Source organism: Dromiciops gliroides, chromosome 2 (genome assembly GCF_019393635.1).
Source record: "Dromiciops gliroides isolate mDroGli1 chromosome 2, mDroGli1.pri, whole genome shotgun sequence".
Lineage (NCBI taxonomy): Eukaryota > Metazoa > Chordata > Mammalia > Microbiotheria > Microbiotheriidae > Dromiciops > Dromiciops gliroides.
The window spans coordinates 547943737-547955996 of NC_057862.1; the positions used below are offsets into that span (position 1 = coordinate 547943737).

The following is a 12260-nucleotide window of genomic DNA, read 5'->3' on the forward strand; positions in this document are numbered from 1 at the left end:
GACGTACATTTTTGAGCATTGTGAACATGGAATTTTTTTTTTTTTACTATATATGTTTGTTACAAGGGTTCTTTTTTTCCTTCCTTTTTTCCCTTGGGGAAGTGAGAGAGAGATATACTAAGTGCTTTTTAATTAAAAAACAAAATAAAAATTTAGGAAAGCATTTTGTAAATCTTAAAAACTTGATAGAAAAAGAGAAGCGTGTATTGAAAATTCCATTCCCTTGTCCTGTCATATTATAAAGTTCATAGAATCAGGCATTTTTTAAAAATAAAATTGAATAGTTTGCAATGTTTCTTCTTGGGCTCTTGACAGTGTAGTTAGGTTTTCTTAAGTGTTACATAATCAGAGGTTTGTTTTTTCTCCATGAACATTAGAAAATTAATAGAAAGAATGCATACTTTGTTTTATACTTTATTAGGAAATTTGTCTCCAGAAATGGATGATTAGAAACGTGAATAATAATACTGCTGTGTGTGTAGAAGGAAAATTGATGTAAGTATACGATATCAATATGTTATCAATAAATTATTTTATTCAAATTGAGTGAAGGAAGTGCTAAGTGGCAACATGATAGCTTTCCTTTAAATATTTGAAGGGCTATCAATTAGAAAAGGGGATCAGCTTGTTCCACTTGGGCCCATAAGAGCAGAATTAGGGGCATTTCCTGGTGGGTAGAAATCAACTTTGAGCTTCATTTTGATGTTTATTCTTTTAAAAATTTTATTATAAATTACAGATAACTTCTTAGGGCTTAGCTACCAAAATCATAGATAGGTTTGTTAGCCTAGAAGGTTCCCATACTAGGAATTTAGCACTGCCCAAAAATCACAGATCCTTGCATATTTGTGTATAAATTACCAGGAGTTTTGCTTTATTCTTATTTACAACAGGCGACATAGTAGATAGAGCACTGAATTTGCACTTGGGAAATCCTAAATTTGAATCTTGCTTCAGACATTTACTATCCTTGTAACCCTTAGCAAATAAATCACTTAACCTCTGTTGCCCTGTTTCCATCTCTAGTGATAGTACCTGCTGTATAGGTTGTTGGGAGGATCAAATAAAATATAAATATATGCAAAGCTCTTTATAAACATTAAAACACCTTATAAATTTTAGCAATGATAATGATGAAGATGATGACTTCATGTAAATTTTGACTGAATATTTGAGGATATATTTATTAAGGAATCTTCTTTTCTCTAGAGATACTCCTGACTTATACTGGCATAGTAATGCAATTGTTCAACGTCTTGACTACAACAGACTTAGGACTCTATCAGGCAATATCTATATATTAAAAGGAACAATAGACACAGTTTCCATGAAGGAAGCAGGTAAAAACTTAAGAGTTGCAAAATTTATTTTTCATTATTTTTATTTTTTAAAGTAGTAGTAAACTAACTCTCTACCTGTAGTTTTGATGACTTATGATTTTTTTATAACAGTTAAAATTATGAACTTAGTAATGATATAGAAAAATAACCTAGCACATTAAGATTGAAGTCCCTGCTTTTGTTTTATATTTATGTTGTGTACATGTCCAGTTCCTCCGATAAATTATAAACCCCTTCAAACCAAGGGTGTTTTTATTTTACCCTTTATGCCTAGTTATGTAAAATGTGAATGAAAGATTCTTGAGTAATGCTTAATAAATTAAATCTAATTGAAAAGTGTAGGAACAGAAGTAGAATATCTCTTTTCCAGTAGATCATTTAATTAAGCTGAAAATAAAAATTGCTTGTTAATAATATAATTAAACTTTGGTGAAATATTTCTCTGAAAATTGAAAACTGCAATTAAATTCAAGTTATTGTTTGTAATTGGTTCCAAAATTTTATGTCTTTGAAAAAAGTACTAACTTTAGTGTTGCCATTTCTGTGTTTCAAAAAGGGTTTCCAGCAAGTTTTACTAGGAAGTTTATATTTGGATTTCCAAAAAACTGGAAACAATATGTTGATGATTTGTTACAAGAATTAAGGTAAAGTGTTTTTCTTAATGTAAAATATAGCTCTGCTTATTTTTTTTTTTCATTTTTGTATTTCTTTCCTCAATTCTCCTGTGAAGTCCTTTGCCGCCGCCGCCACCACCACCACCACCATAAAGCTTAGTTCTGGAAGGTGGAAGGAACAGTGTCCTTTTTTGAACTTTTTTCTTCTCAGTATTTTTAAAAATAAATTTTTATTGCTATCTTGTTTCCACCTTGCTTAAAATTTCCCTTTATTCCTCCCCATTCTCCTTATTCTTAAATATACTTTCATAAGCCAGCAGGACTTGATAAGAATTTCAGTGCTCTCTAGAAATAAAGCTGAAGTTAATATTTCACAAAATTTGGCCATTTTAAGATGTACATTAAACTACTTACCTCTTTTTCCAAGCTATAAAATCACAAGATCATATTTGAAAGACCTTCAGAGGCCTTTCCTGTACATATCAGCATACAGGAATCCCTTTGACGACATTCAAGAAATTGTCAGATCTTTGAAGAGCTCTAGTGATGTGCCAACCACCTCCCAAGGCACTTTCCACTTTGGGACTACTCTTGCTAAAAATGTTTTCCTTTTCTCAAGCTAGCATCTATCTCTTTATATATTTCATTCTCACCCTTTGCTCCTAGATTTGCATTCTAGAGCCAATGAGAATGTCTATTCTCTCATCTACACGTTAGTCCATTCAGTACTTACAGACAACTGTCATGCCTTCTTCTCTCCCAGGTTTTCTCTTCCCCAGGGCAAACATCTCCTGTTCTTTCAACCAGTTCTGCAGTATAAGGACTTTAATCCTTCTCCATCCTATCTTCCTCCTCTCTGTTCCTTCCACCTTCCAGAACTAAGCACAGTGATTGAGTCATGAAAGTGTAATTGAAGATTCTAAATGTGGGCTCTAATCTGTTCCCCCAGTTTTGGGGAAAACTTAAGGGTTTATTGAAAGATAGAAAGAGAAAGATTGAGAACAGAATTCCAACAGCATGGCAATCCCATCTTTCCTCAATTCTCCTGTGAAGTCCTTTGCCGCCGCCACCACCACCACCACCACCATAAAGTCAAGAACCCAAATAGAGACAGACCTCTCCGTGCAGGCCCTCCTTCCTCCTTTCTGTCCCCTCCCAGAAAATGGGAGGCTCCTCAAGGTGATTGGCTGGTAGCCTTGGTGGACAGTACCCATGCGCAAACGTTACTTCCTGATGCCAAGGAAAAGCCGAATGGTCTTGCTCTGAGGCATTCTCCTCATGGTGGAGCTTTCCTATAGTAAGTCTCCAGTAGGTGGCGACATTCCAATAATTACAAAAGGCTTTTTGCTCTGGCTCAGCATCTGAAAGGCCATATCTGCCTCCCAATCTGTAAACTATTAGCTGTAGCTTGCAATCTGTAAGGGGGTTCAACAAGATCCCCCAGGTTTGTTAAGCCCCATGTGGGCCAATCCGTAAGGGCCTGCCCCCTCCCCACCTGCCTCTCCCAGACCAACAAGAAACGAGATTTAAAAGCCTCCTTTCAATAAAAGCAAAAACCAGGGTTTATTGATGTGGAATAAACTTAGAAATAAGGACAAAGAAAAGCAAAATACACAACCTGTCTATCCCCTGCATCTTCCCATCTCCTCCTCCCATAGCTGTGCTCTGTGGGTGTGGCTAGCCGCTGCAGCCGCCGCCACCTTCACTCCCCTCTGCTCTACCCCGGGTCGCTCCATTCTTGTTTCCACCAATCTCCTTCTCCGGTTGCCCCGTAGAGCCCTCTCCTCTGCTCTATGTCTTCCCCCCTGCTCTCTAGCTTGGTCTGGAATAAAAAAACCTCTCAAGAGACCTTGAGCCAACTGCCCACTCACACCAAGCTAATTTGCTGGCACCCCCAGGGGAGGTGCCCAAGGCTGGCTAGGGCACAGAACCTCCATTTGGCAGAGCGAGCCAGAGCTTGGGGCTTCTGTGCATACCCCTGGCTGGCTGGAGGAGCCTGGGGTGTGATGCACCTGAGGCTTGCCTGCCCAGGGTGGGGGAAGCCGGGGCATGCCCCAGATCTTTCTAAGTTTAGCCAAAGATAGGGTCCCGAATCGCAATTGATTCTTACAGTCAGGATAGAGTATAGCAGAACTATCACCTCCCTCATTCTGATCTTGATACCATGCCACTTAATGCAGACCAGGATAACAGATTTTTTTAGACTGCTATATCATACCATTGCTTCATATTGAGCTTGGAGTCCACTAACATCCCCAAGTTTTATTTCACAGAAACTTGTCTAGCCATGCCTTCCCCTTATTATTCTTGTGATATCAATTTTTTTTTTCAGGGCAATGAGGGTTAAGTGACTTGCCTAGGGTCACACAGCTAGTAAGTGTCAAGAGTTTGAGGTCAGATTTGAACTCAGGTCCTCCTGAATCCAAGGCCGGTGCTTTATCCACTGCACCAACTAGCTGCCCCCGTGATATCAATTTTTTGAACCCAAGTATAGGACTTTATATTTATCTGTATTAAAATTAATCTTATTAGATTTGGCCCAGTTTTGCAGCCTGTCAAGATGTCATTGACTCCTAACTCCAGTGTGGAGATTTGGAGATATCCAAATTTGATAAGCCTGCCATTTCTACTCTTCATCTCAGCCACTGATAGTGATTTCACATGGCAGAGGAATGAAGAAAAATGCTTGAGATTCCCCACTAAAGAGCCATACCATTACAGATATATGGACTCTGAGAAGCCATCTAGTCCAACTTATGTCCACTCTGTAACATACCCTATTTTTGTCTTTGTGCTTTTTAAAATTGAAGATACAGATCCAATGACATCTGACTTTTCTCACCTACCCGATCCTGTGTACTAAAATAAGAGTCATTAACTTCTCCCTTCAGTTCCCATTTTTTCTCTTAGCAATCAGTTCCTTCTTTTTAGTTAGAATTAAATTTCCCTATTTGCGTACTTCTGGAAGGATTAAAGTATACTTAAGATGTGTTAAGAAATGTATTAGCTGCTCTAGTTTTGACAGAGAGAAAGCTGTAGCAGATTTTTCAAACACTTAAAGCTTCACTACTCATCATGCCCCATGCCAGGGCAGCTAAGTGGCACAGTGGATAGAGCACTGACCCGGAAGTTGGGAGAACCTGAGTTCAAATCTTCCCTCAGACACTTACTAGCTATGTGACCCTGGGCAAGTCACTTAACCCCAATTGCCTTAAAACATCTGGGGCCATCTCCAGTCATCCTGATGTATATCTTGCCACTGGACCCAGATGGCTCTTGAGGAGAGAGTGAGGTTAGTGACCTTGCACAGTCCTCCTTCACTTAAATCAAAGTCAGTACAATTCATGACATCACCCCAATGTCATGGAATTCTTTGGAAACAATGGACAAACAACAGCACGCTATACCCTGTGGCATGTTTGTAATCTGGTTTTTTAATTTATCTATTTCCTCTTTCTTTCCCAGTGGTCTCTGGTATGCTAATAGGACAATATCCCTTCTTTTTTTCTCTCTGATATTCACACAAATTCTTTATACTATCTTTATATCCCCTCTTGTTCCTGCATGTCCTCAAATGAGTATATGTTACTATAGTGTTCTCCTTTGATCTATTTTTGTTCTGAACAAAGCATATTCTTTCATATCCATAAGCCATAAATTTCACAGTCATAAATTGTATTCTGTTAAGTCTCAGTGATGCCTAGAATGTTGAATATGTTTTCTTGTATAAGAATCTACTTCATCTTCCTTATTATGTTCTTTGATAGTTTATTATCCCTTTTATAGTTTTATTGCCATAACTGAGTTTTGTTTTTTGCTGAGTTTTTAAAACTCAATAATGGCGAAAGAACTTGAATGTTAACTACAAAAAGTATTTAATTTATACATTTTTAATTATTTAAAGGGCACTTACTAAGAAAGGAAAAAAATGCAAATCTGATCAACAAGAAACAGCTAAACCTGTCTTTGAAACAAGGATGAAAAAAAGTGATACTTCAGAAGAAACTGGAACAGAAATGGTCTCTAAAAGTGCCAGAACTAAAAATACTACTTTTGACATTTCCGAAAACTGCTCTGGTATGCTTGGTTTTTTTCTTATGTGTTTAAGTTGACAGGAATAATGCACTGTTGATTAATCTGTATTACTTTCTTCTTAAAGCACATAGTATGGAAGTTTTTGAAACATTGCATTTACTTGGGTAATTCATCCTGTTTTTGACAATCATTTTACTGACAAAGAAACTACCTAGTAAGCACTAGGACCCTTTACAGCCAGGTTTGTGATTTTTTTCCTGGCCTCTATTAGATATAAATACCAGGTAGCTTGGTAGATAAGTCAGCTAATACTAATTCTGACAGAGCATATAAATGTAATATGTCACCTAGAGCAAAGAAAGGTATTCTCGCCACTTAAACCCTAGAAGCTGGTCTAGACATATCAGAGACATTGAAATGATTCATTCCTATTAAAAAAGAGAAAACGCAGTCTCTTTTAGATGGTAATAAAAACATAATTTGACCTAGTTTGGTCTAAAAAAGAACTACCACAATCATTAATCATAGCAAACCTTTAAAGGTTGAGAACAGCTTCTGTTGACTATGATAGCATTTCTTGGTAAATGCCCCATTATCACTTATAGGATGAAAAAGGATGTTAATTTCTCTGCACAATTCTTCCTCTTTATACCCCTCTTAATTTTCCTCTTTTGAAATAGCAGTCATAATGTAAGCAGAGGCTTCTCTAAGACAAATGTACTTCATTCCTTACAGGGTAGGCAAGGATCAATTTACATCCACTTGGTTGTCTCTCAAGCCTTTATCTGCTCTCAGGCTCCCTCCTAATTTCTGTTAGAGATACAGGCTTTTGGCAGAGCCTGAACACTACTATGTTCTAATGAGAGTGGAGTGATAATCTGTAATGATAGCACCAATCTAGTCCTAGCACTCTTAAGCAGAAAGAATTCGGCCCTCAAAATGGAATCTCATCTTTCAAATCTCATCTCTAAATCTTGCCCTCTTTAGGTCTAAAACTTCACTCTCGTTTATCATTTAGAGATCATTTCTTCTAAGAAACCTGAGACACAGCTGAAAGAAAGGAGAAATTTTGAATTATAGTCTTGCCACTTACTGAATTTGTCATTCTTCAGTGAATGGAGCTGAAAATCTCAAATATTAGGGAAGGTCACAGATAGTGACAGGGAATTTTGAGGATTTAGATACTCATGTCATCCATCTTTATATCCCCCTAGCCTGTTAAAAATATCAAGCTGAAAAGAAATATTTTTGCATGATATCATAGCACTAAAACCTTTATTTTGTCCACTGTTACAAGCCAAGGCAGGCAGTTTTGGTTGCCACATAAGAGAAGGGAGTTTTTATACGGCAAGAGAACTTTTCCATGTGAGCTATTTTCCATAGGGACTTGTATAAAGGAAACGTATAATTATATTTAGTTCCCACCTAGTCAGCTGATGATTTTTGGGTGCAGTTTTTTGTGTTTCAGACCTGAGAACAGATTCCTTTTTATCTTTTAATCTTTCATTTTCCTTGGTGGTCTGAAACAGGTTGAACTTTATCCTTACGCAAAGACTGGGATAAAGAAAACCCCGAAAATAGGGGTTTGATATGTTACCTCCCATCTAATGGTTTACTCTTTTCAAGAAAGAGAAAATACAGTGTCCCTCTCCCACTACCAAGATTAAAAAAAAAAAAAAGACATGGAGAAAAAAATGCCCTCACTATCCTCAGAATTAGGGGGTGGGTAACAATACGAGAAGTACAAATTTAATGCCTTACAGAAAAGAAAACTTTAAGTGTCTTGGCAAATATAGCAATTTAACTAAACTTGGGATTGTACATTACATTTTAAATTTCTCCTCTGGATCTTGATTTCTTACCAGCCTAATGACTCACAATGGGAGAATGTTTTTTACCTTTCCAGATTCCTTGATCACTTTCCTTTGTAACTGATTGCCTCTAGTTTACTGTACCTGTAGTTTGACAGTGAGTCCTTTAAATACTGTTTTTAGCCTTCTAAAAGTGTTTATTAAGACATTTTTGTAGCATTTGACCAACATCCTATCATTTTCCAGTTTTATTCTCTCCAGCTCTTGAATCAGATTCTTTGAGCAGTTTCTTAGTATTTAGGTTTTCATAATTATTATGAGAGGTAAGTACAAGTCTATGTTTAAGTAAACTTAGTATTTCTTTTTGATTTTGTTGACAACTTACTATTCTACTAGACAATAAGATGAACAGATTTTAACATAAGCGTTCAATGTAGAAATAGAAATATAGAGGAAATAGAGTTAGATTTGTTAGCTTTTTATTAAATTATTGCAGATATATTTAATATTTGTGCAGTACTTTCTAGGTTATAATGTGCTTTTTTTTTTACCCTTTGTTCCTGGATATAACAACCCAGGGAGGAAGATGATCAGTTATTATTGTCCTCATTTTAAAGATGAGGACATTGATTCCATCCTCCACTTTGAATACCCTATCATTTATTTCAGGGGGAGTTTAAAAATTCATAACTCTCAGTTCATGGAAGTCCCTTTTTCCTTGGTGTATTGAAAAAAGAGAATGATATAGACAGAACCACCCCCATCAGATAAGTTGTATCTAAAAGCTTTAAGAAATGGTAAAGCATGGTGTCTTATAATTTATTAGGAATAGATGAACTTCCATTTCATTGGCAAAGGTCTCCTCAAGCAATACTGTCCCACTCCAGTGGATTACTTTTATTTAATAATGATTTACAATATGATTAATTTGACATGGCTTCTATTAGGAAGCACTGTACATTAAAAATCTTATTACTAACAAAATACTAATCTTTGTCTTTATAGAAATACCTATTGAGTATGATGCTTTACCTAGAGCTACAGAATTAAACATGTGTCATACTGATCATCATCATAAAGTGCCTTTAAAATTCCGGTGTGGTGAACTTAATCATCAAATGAATGTTACTTTCCAAACTGGAGGAAAAAACTGCCCACGTAAAGAGGTAATTTTTTCTTCATATACAATTGTTTGATCTTCATGTGAGTAAAATACGTATCTGACTTCAGTTCAATATTTAGTACTTTTTGTCCATTGTTTGAATTTAAAAATAAGAGATTGTCAGGATGAAGCATATTATGCACTTTCCATGTAGTATTATTTGTTAGTTTGTTATAATCTAAAAATATATTTTAAACTTCATCCAGAGAAACTCAGTTAATACATGTATTAAAAAGACTTTTTCGTATTTTATTAAAATAACCTCACCTAAAAAACAAAGCAAAGATTCAGATGATAGTGTTTACCCACCTTAGCAGTTTCTGGCTGTTTATTTCTACTTCTTTTAACCCAATAAAATGAAGTTGGGTTAAGGTGACAGGTAGCTTTGGTACATAGCCCAAGGACAGGAGTTCTTAATCTTTTGTGGGTCCTGAACCCCTTTGGCAATCTGGTAAAATTTATGGAAGATTCCTCAGAGTGTTTTAAAAAGCATATAATAAAATACATGGGGCAACAAAGCAAAGAAATTATATTGAAATTCACTTCTCAAAATACTTTTTAAAACAAGGTCATGGGGGGCAGCTAGGTAGCACAGTGAATAAATCACTGGCCCTGGATTCAGGAGGACTTGAGTTCAAATGTGGCCTCAGACACTTGACACTTACTATCTGTGTGACCTTGGGCAAGTCACTTAACCCTCATTGCCCTGGGTGGGGGGTGCGGCGAGCAAGGTCATGGACCCCATGTTAAGAACCCCTGCCCTGGGGGATTTGAGGAGCCATGTGATCAGCTGTCTTTACTTCCACCTCATGGCTTCTATAGCAAAGGATGACAACTTAGAGTAGGCTACTTACAAAGCAGGAGATGAAAGAGAAGCTGTTTCAGATAGAAGATTCCAAGGGACAGGAGTGGTTAGAAAGTGATTGTTTGACTCCACCAAGAACATACTGAATGGAGACAATGTGGTATCAAACTGTAGAAATCTGCTAATTTCCATGCCTTACACATAATTTTTAAAGTGCTCTGAGCTTGCTTTTTAGGGCGGATTTTGATTATTAATTATAGAAAGTTATTTCCATCAATTTTGTTTTTAAGGAATCACCTGCAAAAAATGAAAGTAAACAGATCACTTCTCCAAAGAAAACCAAAAATCATGAAGCTAAAACAAATGAAAAAATATTTAAAAGTCTAAAGAGAGGTAAAATGCCCCCAGTATTTGTGAAATGAACCTTTGTATTTTGCTTGCTATATATTTTAAAATGTTTTCTAGGTCTTGAAAATGCCCATTTTTAAATTGACTAGACCAAAATTATTACTGAAATGCCTTAAGAATTCTCATTTCTTATTCTGTATTAATGATGTTTTTAAGTGTATAAAACATTTTGTTTTATTTTTAATGCATTTTATTGATGCCTTTTCTTTACATCATAGCTATTTCAGCTTTCTCCTCCAAATTGAACTTAAAACACTTAATCAAAAACATCTTAAACAGTGACTGTTGACAATGTATACAAGTATTTTTTTCTTAGTAGTCCCCCACCTCTCTGCTGTGAGAAAGAAGGTGGGTACATTACATTATTGTTTTTTTCTGGGACGTTGATTGGTTGTTTTTCTGTTATTCAGAATTTATTTCCTTTTAGTGTGATGTGGTTGTTTACATTATTGTAAATGTTATATTGTTCAGGGGCAGCTAGGTGGCGCAGTGGATAGAGCACCAGCCCTGGATTCAGGAGGACCTGAGTTCAAATTCAGGCTTAGATACTTGACATTACTAGCTGTGTGACCCTGGGCAAGTCATTTAACCCTCATTGCCCTGCAAGGGGGGGAAAATGTTATATTGTTCTCTTGGTTTGCCTTATTTCTCTCTGCAACAGTTCATACAAATCTTTCCATGCTTCTCTGAATTCCTCATAGTTGTCATTTCTCTTTTTTTCTTTTTATTGATTGATTCTTTTATTTAATTTTTTAAAAAAAAATTTTATTTTGCAACAAACATTTATTTTATTTTTTCCAGTTACATGTAAGGGTAATTTTCAACATTCATTTTCATAAGATTTAGAGTTCCAAATTTTTCTTCCCCCCCTCCACAAGACAGGTTATATATGTACAATCCACAAGTGCTCTTTTTATCAGTTCTATCTATGGGTGTGGATAGTATGCTTCATCATCAGTCCCTTGGGATTGTCTTGGATCATTGTATTGCTGAGATTAGTTAAGTCATTCACAATTGCTCATTGAACAATACTGCTCTCACTATGCACAATGTCTTCCCAGTTCTGCTCACTTCACTATACACCAGTTCATGAGTCTTTCCAGATTTTTCTGGGATCATCCTGTTTGTCATTTCCTATAGCACAATACCATTCCACTACAATCATATAATACAGCTTCTTCAGTCATTCCTCAATTGATGGACATTCCCTTGACTCTCAATTCTATGCCACCACAAAGAGTTGCTATAAATATTTTTGTACAATTTTTACCCCTTTTCTCTTTTTGATGATTACTATTGTTAACTGTTTCCCTTCCATCCTATTCCCTTCCCCATGGTATTTATTCTGTTATCCATTTTCTTTCATCCTATCCCTCTTCAAAAGGGATTTGTTTCTGTCTGTCCCCTCCCCCAATCTGCCCTCCCTTCTTTTGCCCCTCTCTCTTTATCCCCTTCCCCTCCTATTTTCCTGCAGGGTTAGAGAGATTACTCCACCCAATTGAGTGTGTATGTTATTCCCTCTTTGAGCCAATTCTGATGAGTGTTAGGCTCATTTATTGCCCAGATTAAATAGATTACTCCACCCAGTTGGGTGTGTGTGTGTGTGTTAATTCCTCCCTTGAGGCAATTCTGATGAGTTTATGGTCTTTGAGCCTTTTCTGATGAGTGTAAAATTCATTTACTACCCTGCTCCTTCCCCATCTCTTCCCCCACTCCATAAGCCCTTTCCTTGTTTCTTTCAGAAACATGTAGGATTTCACCTCATGCTACCTCTGCCCTTCCCCCTCCCCCAGTGCATTCCCCTCACCCCTCAGTTTAACCCTAAAGATGTCATCATGGGGCAGCTAGGTGACACAGTGGACAAAGCATCCACCCTGGACCCAGGGGGATCCCAGCCAAAACCCTGCCTCAGACACAAGACAGTCACCCACTGCATGACCCCAGGTATGTCCCCCAACTCCAATTTTTTATGGTTCTCTAGGGTCTTGTATTTGAAAGTCAGATTTGCCATTCAGTTCAGGTCTTTTCATCAGGAATACCTGAAAGTTCTCTTTTTCATTAAAGTCCCATTTTTTCCTCTGAAAG

At 36.7% G+C, this 12260-nt stretch overlaps 1 protein-coding gene across 1 annotated transcript in view; it reads left to right on the top strand.

Moving 5' to 3' along the window:
- MIS18BP1 (MIS18 binding protein 1) overlaps nucleotides 1-12260 on the top strand; it is a 44057-nt gene that overhangs the window by 12600 nt on the left and 19197 nt on the right. The window contains exons 5-10 of the mRNA XM_043987472.1: nucleotides 422-495; nucleotides 1210-1340; nucleotides 1897-1984; nucleotides 5859-6031; nucleotides 8806-8966; nucleotides 10058-10160. Of these exons, the coding sequence (XP_043843407.1) occupies nucleotides 422-495; nucleotides 1210-1340; nucleotides 1897-1984; nucleotides 5859-6031; nucleotides 8806-8966; nucleotides 10058-10160 (730 nt within the window). The remainder of the gene's footprint in view (nucleotides 1-421; nucleotides 496-1209; nucleotides 1341-1896; nucleotides 1985-5858; nucleotides 6032-8805; nucleotides 8967-10057; nucleotides 10161-12260) is intronic.